This window comes from Ursus maritimus, unplaced genomic scaffold (assembly GCF_017311325.1).
Source record: "Ursus maritimus isolate PB19 unplaced genomic scaffold, ASM1731132v1 scaffold_3, whole genome shotgun sequence".
Lineage (NCBI taxonomy): Eukaryota > Metazoa > Chordata > Mammalia > Carnivora > Ursidae > Ursus > Ursus maritimus.
Genome location: NW_024425563.1, coordinates 5130341 through 5147384, shown reverse-complemented (window position 1 = coordinate 5147384; position 17044 = coordinate 5130341). Strand labels below are relative to the sequence as shown.

At 38.3% G+C, this 17044-nt stretch overlaps 1 protein-coding gene across 1 annotated transcript in view; it reads right to left on the bottom strand.

Moving 5' to 3' along the window:
• Positions 1–17044, bottom strand: part of KMT2C (lysine methyltransferase 2C) — a 271020-nt gene that overhangs the window by 167632 nt on the left and 86344 nt on the right. The window contains exon 3 of the mRNA XM_040643770.1: positions 400–538. Within this exon, the coding sequence (XP_040499704.1) occupies positions 400–538 (139 nt within the window). The remainder of the gene's footprint in view (positions 1–399; positions 539–17044) is intronic.

Genomic DNA, 17044 nt, shown 5'->3' with positions numbered 1-17044 from the left:
AAGTATACACAGATAGGTTATAACATCCTCTATTTCTTTTTTTAAAGAATGAAGAAAGAGTAAGGAACAAAAGTATAAAAGTTTACAGGTAAATATCAAAATCAACCCTTAGGCTAAAAGCTTGAAGTTCTTTCTTTGGCTAGGGCTAGCGTGGTGATACCCTGTTCTGGTCTGCAGAGAGCAGGGTAACATGCTAGTCTACTGCCATTCTACAATCGCCTAAGCCCACAGACATGCTTTACCCCAACAACACACAGAGGCATCAGCCATAAATCTAAAACTAGTAAATAATAAAATCCCATCCATATTTACATGCCAAGCTTGTATTCTCTGAATCCTCTCTATCGCCAGCTCCCTGCCTGTCACTAATCCCCAATCCGGATGCATTCATTCTCTAACCTGATTTTGGCTTCTACACCAACAGAGACCAGGGAGCTGGCAGATTCCTCAGACACAGAGCGCTGAAGGACGGGGATCGGCCGTTTGCTGTTGTCCGCTTCTGCTTCAGCATCCTCTTCTGCAGACTGTTCTTTGATTTCTGCTTAATAGTGAACAAGAGGATATAAAAGGTCATTTTCGCATTTAAATCAATCTTTGGTGAATTTATCTGTAAAGCATACATGACACAGGAAGAAGATTCAAAGAGCAATGGTGGCACTTCATTAATACAGGAAAAGTTTATGTAATGGCGCGGTTTATATTTACTGTCTACTGCAACATGATCATTGCAATAATGTGAAACACGGCACACTGTTCTTTGTGTGCACCTTACAACTGACTCATTGGAGTTTCACCTTAGGAATAACTGTGAAGAACCCTGCTTGTAGGATTATAGCAGTACATCTACAGAACAAATGTATTTCAAAGTGACTCACTTAAAAAAAGGTTCTTCATAATTCACAAATAAAATTATCATTCATTTAAAACAATCATTACAGCTTTAATTAGTAGCCATTCCAAAGGTAAATATTTGAAAAGAGCCCATCTTGACTCCATTGCCTTTTTCATTTACCCTCACGACTCCAAACTCAAACACCTCACACATACTTTCTTAGGATGCAAGTTAACAAACACTATCACCTCCTTAAATAAAAACAGTCTATCTACTCTCGGAGATGCATCACTGACATGAACAGGCACTGTCCCTCCAACCAGTGCTCCTGATGCAATTCCACGCTCCAGTCCGTCCTTCTTTCCTAACTCGAAATTGACTTAGACCTTTCTGCACCACCACCCCAAACCAAAGAAACAAATACCAAGCACTTATTGTCCTTCAAACTCCTATCTCTCCTTCCTTTTCCCAATAAAATTCATGAAATGGGACTTGGGAGGGGCCACACTCCGTTACCTTCCTAATGGGCATCCTCCCACTGCAACGCTGTTCTCACCACCACCACCGACAGCAACAGAATTAACAATCCAGGGGCTACTTGCAAGCCTTCAAACTTTCTAGAAATTCATCTGGCACCAAGGACAACCTCCTCCTCAGTGAAAGGCTCTCCCATCTTTTTAAGCAGGAGATGTAATGGGTTACTACAGGCTTCAGAGCCATCAAGACCAGCTCTTCAAGTACCAAGTCTACAAACTACTGTCTGTACAATTTATGTAAAGTCATCTCCCAAATTTTCCACCATCTCATCTGCAAAACCAAAAAGCTACCATGTATCTCACAAGGTTGCTAATGAAAATTAAATGACCTCGTATCTGTCTCTTCAGCTGGTTTCTTTTAGACCTCTAAATGTGGGGATAGCCCTCAGGATGTTCTGTACATGCTCTTTCTTCTCGAAGAACTTAAAGATTATCCAGGTTTTAACAGTCTCCTCTGGGCTTCATGGTTATCAGCTGACACTGGCAGCCCTGGCTCCTCTCCTGAGTTTCGACCAGACTTTCACTGCATTCTGGACATATCTAGCCGCTGGAACATTAAAGTCCACACCAAAATTGATCTCACATCTCTCAGATCAGCTTTTTTTTTTTATTTTAATGGTTTTTTTTATTATGTTAGTCACCATACAGTACATCCCTGGTTTCTGATATAAAGTTCGATGATTCATTAGTTGCGTATAACACCCAGTGCACCATGCAATACGTGCCCTCCTTACTACCCATCACCAGTCTATCCCATTCCCCCACCCACCTCCCCTCTGAAGCCCTCAGTTTGTTTCTCAGAGTCCACAGTCTCTCATGCTTCATTCCCCCTTCTGATTAACCCCCCTTTCTTTATCCCTTTCTTCCCCTATCTTCCTAGTTCTTATGTTCCACAGATGAAAGAAATCATATGATAATTGTCTTTCTCTGCTTGACTTATTTCACTTAACATTATCTCTTCCAGTGCCGTCCATGTTGCAGCAAATGTTGAGAACTCGTTCTTTCTGATAGCTGAGTAATATTCCATTGTATATATGGACCACAACTTCTTAATCCACTCATCTGTTGAAGGGCATCTCGGCTCCTTCCATGATTTAGCTATTGTGGACATTGCTGCTATGAACATTGGGGTACATATGGCCCTTCTCTTCACTACGTCTGTTCAGATCAGCTCTTCAATCTGACTTTCCTATTTTTATGACTATCAAAGTCTCCTAAATTCATAATGAAGTGTAGATAAGTGTTTTGACAAATAAATTTGAGAACTATTAATTATTCCATTAGAAAAACTACAAATAATTATAAGTCTTGTCAAATCATGAAATGAATGATGAAATAAAACATCAAACAGACAGTTTGGGTTCTCCTAATTAAAATAACATTGTTCTTTCTTAAATTGAAATAGTAATGTTGACCATAAATCAAGTGCTTGTGGGTCTATCAATCATGTTGTCTGTCCTGTCTATCCCTAGTCACAAAACTGAGAGAGTACCTAGAATCAAATCTACAAACATAAAGCATATTTGTATCAAAGGATTATAAAAAGATTTGCAAACTTTACTGTATAAAACACTAAATTTCTATATAATAAAAGATATCATGAACAAAATGAAAAAGTACATCACAGATTGAAAGAAAATACATGTGACTTGCGTCCACAAACAGGCATTCAAATCAAAGGATGTGTAAAGAACTTTACATCATGAAAGATGAACAAGGCACATTACCCTGTAGAAAAATGGACAAAGGATAAAATCCATACTCTCTTTTACATGCAAATTTCAGTTGGACACATAACTTCTTAGCTACTGACTTTATTTCTCAACCTTCTTTGTAGCTAATCGTGGCAAGTTCTCACCAATACAGTATGGCCAAAAGTGACCACGTAACTTCTATATCACCTAACAGGAAGGGATTTGCTGTAGACTGTTATGATCCCTCTTTTCTATGGCCAGAATACAGACACATTAGGAACCCAGACGCAATGCTGCAGATGAGAACAACGCTCTCGTGAAGGGCAGGAAAACAAGATGAAAGGAGCCTAGGTCCATAAACAACCACACGGAGCAAAGATGCCTGAACCTCTCGCTTTCAGAAACGCTACATGAAAAAATAATAATAATTTGTTTTATTTACACCCCTGCTGTATTTTGGGGTCTCTGTTTATAGCATTTTAACCCATGCCCCAGTTAACACAGGAGTACGTAACTGCCATAACAAACCCTAAAATGTGGGTTCGTGATCAGGCAATGAGAAGAGTGATACTGGAGTCTGGAAATCAACTGACCCTTTTTATGGTGTATCAAAGTATTTGGTAGATCTGTGACTTGCAATAACCTGGAAAGCAGACCAGGTGCCTCCAGAGCCTATAGGTCTAGGGAAAGCATCTGAAAAGACCCAAAAGTTATTTTGTGTTGCCTGCCCTCTAAGTGCTTTTATAACCAAAGACAGAAAGTAACATGGTTTCACTAGACAGGTTCTCTCTGCTTATTATATTCAAAACACTATAAAATGACCATATATAAAAATGCCTTTACTTTAAGGAAGCATTTCATTTCTACCCAGAGATGCCCTGAGCAAATGTAGGATATGCTCTTTTTGTACCATTCCTATTACTAGGTAAAAAGGAAGGGTAAGAGTCAAGATGAGGAGTAATAAGAAGAGTACCTCAGAAGCTCACAGATCCTGAGCCACAGGGTCATGTGCCATTATTTTGCCCTGGGAGCACTTTTCTCTTAAGGGGCAGCTCTGTTTAGCCTCCACCCCTAAACTGCATTCCCTCCAACAGGGTGCAGCCTGTCTGCTCTCTGGCATATGCAGCTATCTACCACTTATGGCCTCTCGTCAAAATTCTTCTCCAGGCAAACTGTAGCACAATCCCAATTACTTCCTTATTTTGATCTCCCTCAAAAAGAAAATACATAAGACTTTCAATATTTTTTAGGAGCTTTTTTGTTGCTTATAACTAAGGGGAAACCAGTAGGAAGACCGTCTGTCTCTCAGTGTGTGTCTGTTCTCTCTCTCTCTCCCTTTCCCTCTCAAATTAGATCAGAAAGAGATGGCAAGGTTAAACATAAATGTTAATGGTAGGCTGGTAGGTATTCGGGTACACAACCTTCAGAAATTAGGCTCCCTGCATTTCAGAGAAGCAAAAAACAGATCCAGACTAGAGGGAGTTTTTTTCCCTAATGGAATCTGGAACAGGCCTGATGCACAAAGAGGATAATAGTAAGGCAGGCTTCATGAGTTCATCCTGTTCTCCTTTTGCTTCCAGCTATTACTGCTACTGGGTCTGCCCATGATCTCCTGGATCTGCTAAAGACGCAGTAGAGATTGATGGCTTTGGGCTGGACTTTGGTTTGGATTTTGTTGTTTTAGTCATTTGTTTTTTAAGGAATAAGGAGAAATAAAGAGGAATCTTATGACTGCTTCCCAGGGAGCAGATCCAGCCACAAAATAGAAACAGAAAAAAGCATCCCTAATATGTGAAACTATACATAATGACAGAACCTATCTTTTTTAATTGTCACTCTTCGTTTAGTACAAAAAATTAGATCTTACTACCTGTCAATGTCAAGCCAGGATAATTAAACTAACGTTATGTCTCTCTCTGCTCCTAGCCCAAGTCTTCACAGCAGAATGTGAAACAGATTGCTCTGGCTGAAAATGATGTCATCCAAATATCCAACCAAAGATGTCAACCAGAAACACTCTGGTGAAACAACTGTAAACTCAATGACAACCAAGGGAATAGTTCTGATGCCAGCACCTGCTTATCCACAATTTACTACTAAAAATGCGCTCTTGAACCCCATCCTGTGCCTGTACGGAAACCACAAAAGCTAGCCATTCAACCAATAAAATAGCCCAGGCTCGGCTACTCGGCTACTTTGCAGAGTTTTTGCCTTTCATGGCATTCTATTCATTCAAATGCCTAACAGTCTAAAACTATGAAATGGGAGTAAGCAGGCACTTTTTACATTTTAAAAATTTCTGTGTTCTACTTCTCTTTGATATAAAATATTCCGTGTATCTTTCTCCTTACTGTGAACTTTAAAGGCACTGCTACTTGGTCACAAAATATTTTAAAACTGACCGTGAGGATGACAGAGAGGATTTTATCGGCAGCCCCTACCTGTGTCTAATCTTGAACCACTAGGTGGCACATGTGCAGAGGTAACTAGACTGAAGAACCCCATCACGTGTAAGGAAGTTCCTAAGAGAACCTGGATGGCCTGTGTACTTCACTCAGTGGCATGGCCTAAGCGCTGTGCAAATCTCTGGGGATGCAACAGTAAATCAGATCTAAGCCCTGCCCCTAAACAATGCCATTCCTCCCATGACTCTTACTTATAGCCCCAAATAGTTGCTTCTGTGAATGAACAGCAAACCCTGCTTTAGTTTGGGGTATTAGTTAAAATCAAAGGCTTGGCATCAAATGGTCCACGATCTGCATTAGCAAGCAGCGCGGCCTTGGCAAGTCAGCTCATCTCAATTTCAGTTTGTTAATCATTTAAAAGATAGCTAATAGCACCTCATATAAAACTGTCTTTAGGAAGCACTCAGCCCAATGCCTTATGTATACGGTAAGGGTAGGTATGTGGTCGCTATTCTGATTATCTACATTCACACACGATATTCTATCCATTTACTTCCCCATCTAGTTGGGTATCACCCACTAAGATACCAAACTCTTGATGTCAGATCACACATTATTACACTACACTGTGGGAAGTAATAAAAATAAAGAGAACATTTGTTTAGCAGCTTCTGGCTCTTTGCTGAGGAGTTAATAAATCATTACTTTAGAATGACTTTGTTACCAAACAAAACTTTGAGTAACTACTATGTACCATATATTCTATTCAAATAGTAGCCAGTTTTTATAACAGAGTCAGGATTTCTATCCTCAATGGATCTAGTCAGGAGACAGTGAATAATAATAGGATAGCACCCTTGTCATGATGGAGGCACAGGTGTGATGAGAGTCAAGGAAGAGGTGGGAGTACAGCTTAGAAAGGCTTCAAAAAGGCATTGAAAGCCCAGCTCAAGCTGAAAAGACAAACAGAGGTGTGCACCTAATAGTTCTCTCATTTGATTCTTCTCTTTTAAAAAAAGAATAGTAATATCTGACATACTATCCTCATCTACAAGATAAGGAAACAAAGTCAGAAACTTAAACAACAAGACCAAGATCACACAGCTCACAGGAAGCAAAGCAGGGGTTGAAAATCAGGCCTGTGAACCTCGATGGTGCAGGGGTGCTCAGCGCAGCTCACTTCACTGCAGCACACCGCCCAGGAGCTCAGAAGTTCTATGAATACATTAATGTGAATGGGAAATGTTAATATTTTACTAGCACCATGTTACTGAGGAATCATTTGTTGAATTACGAAGAATATGAAATGAAAACTGAAAATACAGAATACAGCGTATTTGTTTATTTTTAAAGCTGTGCTGGCTAAAATTATCAAGCAAAGAGAGCATTTACCTCACAACCAAGTTCATGGAAATAATACCTTTTGATTTTGGACAATTAAGAAATTATTTCCCTCAAAGGTTAATTCTTTGTATATATCCTAAAAATATATTCAATAAACTCACCAACATGACAGAATAGACCGTCAGATGTCAAAAATATTCCAGAGTCTAGGGGCACCTGGGTGGCACAGTGGTTAAGCATCTGCCTTCGGCTCAGGGCGTGATCCCAGCATTGTGGGATCGAGCCTCACATCAGGCTCCTCCGCTATGAGCCTGCTTCTTCCTCTCCCACTCCCCCTGCTTGTGTTCCCTCTCTCGCTGGCTGTCTCTCTCTCTGTCGAATAAATAAGTAAAAAAAAAAAAAAAAAAAAAAATTCCAGAGTCTACATATGGCCTCCCTTACTAATACATAACATATTCTTTCAAAGCACCTTGTATCTGAATGAATTTTAAAAATGTATTTATTTAGAGGCAACCTGGGTGGCTCAGTCAGTTAAGCATCCAACTCTTGGTTTAGGCTCAGGTTATGATCTCAGGGTCCTGAGAACAAGTCCTGCATCAGGCTCTGCGCTAAGCATGGAGTCTGCCTGAGATTCATTCTCTTTCTCCCTCTACACTGCCCCCACCCAAAAGAATTAAAAAATAAAACAATTAAAAAAATTTTAGGATGTATTTTTATTTATTTATTTATTTATTTTTTAAGATTTTATTTATTTATTTGACAGAGAGAGAGACAGCCAGCGAGAGAGGGAACACAGGCAGGGGGAATGGGAGAGGAAGAAGCAGACTCCCAGCGGAGAAGCCTGATGCGGGGCTCGATCCCAGGACTCCAGGAATCATGCCCTGAGCCAAAGGCAGACGCTTAACCGCTGTGCCACCCAGGCGCCCCTAGGATGCATTTATTTAATCAGAGGTTCTAGGATCTTGGGAGAAAAAAATTCATCTTTATTTTATTACTAACCTTTGAAATTTCTAATCCTAAAAACTCATTTCATCATGAATATACGCACAAGTAGAGGGATACAGCAGCAACTACGTCTCTGTCACCAACAGAAAGCACGTAATTTCTTATCACATTCAGTGTTTGCAGACATCCCACAATATCATTTACCCTCATCACTACTTGAAAATTATGGTAATATTAAAATTAAATTAGGATTTATAATTTAAGTGTAAATTTTTAAAAATACATTATAAAATTACAATTTTGGCTTTTTACTATTTTGATAATATTTCAATATAATCATTTATCTTTGCAATCTTATGTATTTTATTTTATTCACTTAAAAACATTATTTGGAAAAAAGCCTGGCAAAGGTGTCAATGACCCCCCACCAGACCATGCACTCTACAGAAACAAGCACCGTATCTGTTTTACAAACCATTTGGAGCAAAATCTGGATGATGCCCAATAACTGTGTAATTACATGTGATGCAATTAATATCAAGCAAGCAGACAAATCTTACTGTATACAAATACATAAAGAATCACAAAAAGCACAGAGAAAAACTTACAAAATATTTTAAGCAGGCTAGTATTTACTAATTATGTTAGTGAACACCAGCACTCATTGTCTACTTCTCATCCAGACAACATGCCTGCTTCTGTGCTTTATTCAAACATTAAATAGAATAAAAATTATTTCTCTCTCCTAACTTCTTTACCTCCACAGAATGGTGATGCCTTTCATGCTTCCTTTATACTAAGACTAAAGAACAAAACATATCTAAGAAATTGTGTAATCACGCCCTTTCCTTCTTTTGAACACCAGTGGTCAAAATAAGCCTGCATTCTGACAGTTCTATTTTACATTATGTTGGTATCTTACTGAATCTAGTGTATCCACTACATCCAAAATGTGTTGTGCAGCTAAAGAATTAGCACTATATTAAAACAGTTACCCCAGGGGCGTCTGGGTGGCTCAGTTGTTAAGCGTCTGCCTTTGGCTCAGGGCGTGATCCCGGCATTCTGGGATCGAGCCCCCACATCAGGCTCCTCCACTAGGAGCCTGCTTCTTCCTCTCCCACTCCCCCTGCTTGTGTTCCCTCTCTCGCTGGCTGTCTCTTTCTCTGTCAAATAAATAAATAAAATCTTTAAAAAAATAAAAAATAAATAAAAATAAAATAAAATAAAAACAGTTACCCTATCTGTATTCACTGAACTACTTAAAATAGTGACACTAACTAATAATATGAAGATAGTCACTACTTTCACAGATCCATGTAAAGATTTTAAATGTAAGCAACACAAAATACACAAAAATGTGAAATAATTGGTTTTCTCTTGGAGTTAACACTTTTACAGCTAACTTAGTCTCTTTATACTTATCCACAGTTCCATAAATTTTCACAAATACGCATCACTGTTATAATTTTAATGCAATTTTTAGATGCAGTACAAAAAGATTAAGAGTTGAACAGTTTTCAAAAGCCAAAGAATACACCGATGTTAATTAAAATAGTAATTGTTAAAATTCAACTGCTCTCTGGATGTTTTATTTAGTTATTAAAAGTATTTTGTTTAGTTTTCTGTATGAGTTTTTAAAGTGTGCTATTAATGGATATTCATTATTTGCAATTAATACAAGAAACTAGGGGCACTGGGGCGGCAGAGTTGGTTAAGCGATCAACTCTTGGTTTCGGTTCAGGTCATGATCTCAGGGTCTCAGCACAGAGTACGCTTGGGACTGTCTCTCCCTCTCCCTCTGCCCCTCTCCTCCATGCGTGCTCCCACTCTCTCTCTCAAATAAATGAATCTTAAAAAAAATTCAAGAAACTAAAATAAATCCAATAAGTTACAATGTACATCTTCACCATATAATAGTTAAGTACAGCAATCTTAATCTTCTGAGCCTTATCTTTATTTATGTCTAAAAATTCAATGCAGAGAATACAAAAAGAATGCTTAAAGAAAATCTTCATGGCTAACTTTCAGTAAATGCTTACTATGTCCTAGGCAATGCTGTAAGTGATTAACATGTGTTAACTCATTTAAACTTTACAACAACCATATGAAGATAGCTTCTAAGTCTGGGATTTGACACAAGCTAGTAAATTAGTCTGTTACTGTTTCATAGATGCTGGCAGAAAACAGACTCCTGGATTAAAGACAAAGGACTTTATTACTCACTGCACAGCAAGTAGCACAAACACAAGGATAATGCTATCAGCTCCCTTTTGGCCCCCAAGTCTTATGCGGGCCACATCATGGGCCCCAATGAATGCCTGTACTTGCAGTGAACTGCATTACAAGGAAGGAACAAAGCGCACAGGGAACCCACTGCTTTTATAGTAAGCATTAAACATGCCTGCTCTTTGTCCCAAAGGGAGACATTGCCTCATTCTCCAAGGCAACTCTCTGTGAACAGAACCCAGAGAAATGACCCAGATAAGGAAAAGTCAAGGCCTTACATTCTCGGCATACACAACAAGTCAAGTGCAAGAGACCATGGAGGAGTATCTCCCAACAGTAGCTACTATTCAACACCTCCGTGTTACAGATAAGAAAGCAAGGTAAGAGATTAAGGAACTTTACTCGAGAATACAATTAGTAGAGGGGCACCTAGATGGCTCATTCAGTAGAACATGCAAGGCTTGATCTCACGGTTGTAAGTTCGAGCCCCATATTGGTTGTAGAGATTTCTTAAAAATATAATTTTTTTAAAAAATACAATTAGTAGAGGAGCCTAGATTCCAACACAGACAGTCTGGCTCCACAGCTGACACTGCTAACCACTACTTAGTTGAACTGTGTGAAGAGTGTGAGTTGAAGTGAAGAAATTAAAGAAAACAAAATAACTGCAGAACTGCAAACAAGAGGACCTGCATGAAGCAACAGCAATTCTGAAAACAATGTTAGTATGTGGAGGATGAACTACAGAAAACACAGAAAAATCTAAAAACAGAAGTGATAAAGGAAGGCGCATAACACGTACAATATGCATACTTAATACTACCTGACAAAGAAAACTGAATGGAAAAAAACATTCAAAGATTCTAAGGAAGAAAACATTCTTGAAACAAAGACAGGACCAAACCTGTGGATTTAATCTGCAGATCAAAGCAGCAGAGAAAATGAGCTGCCCACCCGTCCCAGTCCTTCAAAGAAGAAGCAGATAAAAAGTAAAGAAGCAGATGGAGGATCTCTACAACATAATCTGTAGGTGCAGCCTATGTAGTGGACATCACAGTTGCCTTTTTTGGCATCCATTCTATGCCTCACCCCTTGAAGCCATCATTTTGCTCCCCTTCCTAGCTCTAGGAGTGAGCTCTGACTATTATACTGGGATTCCACATACTACCTTACTTTTGAAATGCACTGGGTTAGAGACAGACATATGATCTAAATAAACTGGTCCTAGAATTCTGTTTAGCTGACATGCTCCCTCTGCTTTGATATGGACAAGAAATAATATAGCACTCAAGACTTCAGGCAACCATCTTCCATCAAGGGGAGTCAGCCACAGAATGAAATGACTTAATTTAAAAAAAAGAAAGAAAAAGAAAGAAAGAAAGAAAGAAAGGCAAAAACACACACAAAGAAAGAAGAAAGGAAAAGAAAAAGGCAGAGAGATGCAATGAACTAGGCACTTTGTGACAAGAGTAAGCCTGAATTAAGTCAACTTAAACCCATCTCACCTCTGAACCTGACAGTGTATGACCCATAGATTTCCTTCTTTCTTGTAGTCTGAGTTATTTTATGTTATTTTAATAACAATATACTGGCTGACTAAATATAATAAATGGATATCAAGTTTCATATACCATGCAAGGGGACAAAAGCAGCTATATATCCCATTCAGTGCCCAGAAAAATTTACATACGCCACATATTAGGATTCAAAGAAAACTCCAGAGAATATCTATTTCCAGTAACAGCAGACTAGGTAATTTGGAACAACCCTCCCACTGAAGACAAATAAGAAAGCTGGGAGAAATACTTTAAAAGTAAACAAGTCTTAAAAGCAACAAAAAACCTAAGAAGGTAGTGACGAATTACAGCGGAAGCTCATGGAGAGAAGGGTGAGTAAGCTGAGCCCAGCACTCAGGGCTGCACTTCTCATGCGGGTGTCAGTTTTGACTTTCAACAGACTTGAGAATGGTCCTAGAAGTCAACAACCACCAGGGAATGTGGGCTCAAGAACGGCAGGAGCCCAAAAGGGCTGGACATTAAGAGTAAGAGGGAACCAGAAATAAACCAATGCTTGCAAGGATTGCTGCACAGCTTTGTATCACGTGCTTAGAACAAAAAATATAGCCAGAAACTCAACTGAGGTGGTGCTAAATTACTAGAGCCCTTAAAGGTACCCGAGGGAAAAAAATCAGAGAAAAACTATCGTTGGAAGAAAAAAAACATCAATGGACTTCTACATATAAACTGTCAAATACACTGTCCAGTACATAAACACAGATAATCAGTTATAAGCAAAGACAAGACAACATGAGCAATGAGCAGAAACAATGGAAACAGAGCGAGGCCTCCAGACACTGGCATAATCAAACAAGAACTCCAAGCCAATTGCATTTACTATGTTGAAATAAAATCAGGCATTAAAATCTTCAGGAGGGACGTAGAAACCACAAAAAGTGATGCTGCAATTTGAAAGATAATAGTAAAGAAATTTTAAAATATAATAAATGGACTCAATTCATATGCCTAACAGCAGACTAGACAATGCCAAAGGGAGACAGGTAAACTAAAACATCTATTTAGAGTGATCTGTCTAAAATAAAGAACAGAGGGACAAGAGAATTTAAAAATACAAAAAAGAGGGGGCGCTTGGGTGGCACAGCGGTTAAGCGTCTGCCTTCGGCTCAGGGCGTGATCCCGGCGTTATGGGATCGAGCCCCGCATCAGGCTCCTCCGCTATGAGCCTGCTTCTTCCTCTCCCACTCCCCCTGCTTGTGTTCCCTCTCTCGCTGGCTGTCTCTATCTGTGTTAAATAAATAAAATCTTTAAAAAAAAAAAATACAAAAAAGAAGATAAATGGCAACAAGACAGTGATATATAGTCTAATGAGCATTTAATTAGAAGAAAGAAAGAATGGGGCAAAAGCAGTACTGGAATATATAACAGTTGAGAATTTTCTAAAACCAATGAAGATTTCAAGAAATCTCAAATTCTAGAATGTACAAAGTGTATAAAACCAATACAATATAATAAAATTAGAAATTGGTGGGGCGCCTGGGTGGCTCAGTCGTTAAGCGTCTGCCTTCGGCTCAGGGCATGATCCCAGAGTCCTGGGATCGAGCCCCACATCAGGCTTCTCCGCTAGGAGCCTGCTTCTTCCTCTTCCACTCCCCCTGCTTGTGTTCCCTCTCTCACTGGCTGTCTCTCTCTGTTAAATAAATAAATAAAATCTTTTAAAAAAAGAAAAGAAATTGGTTACAAAAATAAGAGAAAATCCATATAAATACTTGGAAATTTTATAAACTTTCTCAAACACCTCATAAGTCAAAAAGAAGGATCAAAACTACAACTGAAAACCATTTAGAAAATAAGCAATAATAAAAATAATTAATATCCAAACCTAGGGAAAGCACCAGAAATCATGTTAAAACACACACCAGCTTAATTCCTTTTTTTTTGGGGGGGGGGGAGGTTAGTAAGTAATGAAAATTAATTAAGTAAACATTTACTCCGTAAGTTAGAAAGGATATCCACAAAAATTCCTATAGCTAACCTGATATACATAAGTGAAATTCAGCAAGATTGCAGAAAACAAGGCAAACATACAAAAATAAATCATATTTTCATACATTAGCAATGTACATGTAGAAATTATTTTTTTTTAAGATCTTTATTTATTTATGTGACAGAGAGACAGCCAGCGAGAGAGGGAACACAAGCAGGGGGAGTGGGAGAGTAAGAAGCAGGCTCCCAGCCGAGGAGCCTGATGTGGAACTCGATCCAAGAACGCCAGGATCACGCCCTGAGCCGAAGGTAGACGCTTAACGACTGCGCCACCCAGGTGCCCCACGTAGAAATCATTTTTAAACGTATCATTTATAACTGAAATAATTAGTGTAATTTTAAGAAAACATGAAAAGGATCTATATTAAAAAATTATAAAACACCAATGAAAGAAACCAGAGATGCCCCAAATGGAGAGACACAGCCAAGTTCATGGAATGGAAGACTCAACATAGTAAAGATGCCAATTCTTCCCAGACTGATCTACAGGCTTAACACAATTTCAGTTAAAATCCCAGCAGGATTTTTTTTTTTTTTTAAAGAAAAGCTGATTCTAAAAGTGATATGAAAAGACAAAAGAAAAAAATGGTTAAAATCGTTTTCAAAAAGAATAAAATTGGTAGACTAACACTTATAAAGACCTATTTCTACACAAAAACCTACACTGTTTATAGTTTTTTGGATAGCCAAAAACTGGAAATCACCCAAATGTCCTTCAACAAGCGAATGGTTACATGACAAATTGTGGCACATATATATAAAGTAGTATCACTCAGCAATAAAAAGGAACAATCTTTTTTGATATTTATAGTAAGAACCTGGATGACTCTCATAGGTATTAAACAGAATGAAAGAAACCAGTCTCATAAGATTATACTTTGTATGATTTCATTTAGAATTTTTTTTAAAAGATTTTTTTAAACTTTTTAAAGTAGTCTCTACACCCAACATGGGGCTCGAACTCACAACCTCAAGATCAAGAGTTAGTTACATGCTCTACTGACTGAGCCATCCAGGTGCCCCAATTCTATTTATAGGGCATTCTCAGAGGCAAAATTATTGTGATCAAGAACAAATCAGTGGATGTCAGGGTTTGGGGTGGGGGGTAAGATGTGACTTTAAAGAGATAGCACAGGGGTGCCTAGGTGGCACAATTAAGTGTCTGACTCATGGTTTCAGATCAGGTCGTGATCTCAGGGTCATGGGCTCAAGCCCCATGTTGGGCTCAGCATGGAACGTGCTTAAGACTCTCCTCTGTCCCTCCCCTCACCCCTACTCTCTCTCCCTCTCTCAAATAAATAAATCTTAAAAATAAAAATAAAGAGCGAGCACAAAGGAGTTTTGGAGGTAATGAAAAAAGCAAAACAAAGCCAAACAAACAAAAACTGCTCAGGGTTTTTAGTAAGCTTTGCTTCCAGATTTACTAGACTTGTTCAGAAATAAAATTTAAATACCTTATCTAGACTTACAGGTAAAATGCAATATCCACTAAAAATCTCTCCCCATTGAAGTAAGGTACAAACACTTCTGGATATGTGAAAGCTCTAGAGAAATAGGCTTAGTGAAGTCTAATGACCAAGGCAAAACGTCTGAAAATGGGGGGTAGGGTAGGTATTCACAAAGACTTATAAAAAGACTTGGGTAATTGAGAGATTGACCTATACAAAGTGAAAGCCAAGACACAAGCATGCACTCAGTTTAAATATATTCTTCATTCGCAAGAAATGAGGTTCCCTGGGCAAGCCTCAAGTCTAGTATGAAGTAACAGCTCTGAATAAAACTGTTGACAATGTAGTCTGAAGGTGTCACTTAATGTAATGTTAATTAAAATATGGAAGGAAGGGTTCAAGCAAATGCTCACTGACCCTTCAGATTCCTGAGAATGGATTATCAGGGATAATCTGAGACAAATTCCCTCTAGTCAAACTCTGAAAAATCTGTATAGCCAAGAGAGACTAACAAATCAAGTCAAAATTCTAATAAAAAGTATAAAATTGGTCAGAGTACAATGGTACCTACTGGGGGTTGGGGGAGGGGGGTGAAGACAGGGAGATATTGGCCAAAAAACACAAAGTTGCAGTTACATAGGATAAATAATAAGTTAGAGATCTAATGTATTGACAATGATGGCTATAGTCAATAATACTGAGCTGAATACCAGAAATTTGCTAAGAGTAGATTGCAAATCAAAAGTAAGCTGGAGAAGTTATTTTAATTTCAGACTATGTCAAGTAAAGTTATCAGGGACAAAAAGTGCCATTACCTAACGATAAAGGGGTCAATTCTCCATGAAGACCTAATAATGTTTTACACATACGCACCTAACAAGAGTGTCAAAATACATGAGGCAAAACTGATAGAACCACAGAGAAAAATAAATGAATCCACTATTACATAGGGGGATGTTAACACCCATCTATCAAAAATATAGATCCAGCAAGCAGACAATTACTAAAGACATGGTTGAACCCAACATCACTATCAATCAACTGGATAAAACGGACATCTATAGATTACTTCATCCAACAACAGCAGAATACACATTCTTCTTCAGATTACATAGAACATTCACCAAAAGACTACATTCCAGGCCATAAAACAAATTTAAAATAAAGAAATCATACAATGCCTGCCCTCAGACCACAACGGAATTAAACTAGAAATCAGTAATAGAAAGTCGGAAAATTCCAAAGCATTTGGAGATTAAACACTTTTTTCTTTTTAATTTATTTATTAAATAGGCTCGATGCCCAACAAGCGGTTTTAATTCACAACCCAAGATCAAGAGTCACATTCTCTACCTACTGAGCCAGCCAGGTACCCCCTAAACAACACACTTCTAAATAACACATGGATCAAATAAGAAATTTCAAGAGAAATTTTTAAATATTTTGAACTAAATGATAATGAAAACACAACTTATCAAAATTTGTGAGACACAACAAAAGCAGGCCTTTGAGTGAAATTTATCCATAGAATGTATAGATTAGAGAAGAAGATCTAAAAGCAACCAATCAAACTAGAAAAAGAAAAGCTAATTAAATTCAAAGTAAGCAGGAAAAAAAATTACAAAAATTATAGCAGAAATCAATGAGATTTAAAACAGGAAATCAATAAAGAAAAATAATGAAACCAAAGCTGCTTCTTTGAAAAGATCAAAATGGATAAGCCTCTAGCTAGGCTTATTGGGAAAAAAAGGGGGGGGTGAGAACACAAATTATTAATATCAGAAATTAAAGAGACATCACTACAGGTCCTATGGACATTAAAAGGACAATAAAGGAATACAATGAACAATTCTATGCCCACAAATTTGATAACCTCTAACTTCTTTGAAAGACACAATTTGCAGGGGCATCTGGGTGGCTAAGTTGGCTAAGGGTCCGACTCTTGATTTCAGCTCAGGTCATGATTTCAGGGTTGTAAGGTCAAGCTCACATCAGGCTCCACACTGAGCATGGAGCCTGCTTGAGATTTTCTCTCTCTACCCCTCTGCCCCTCC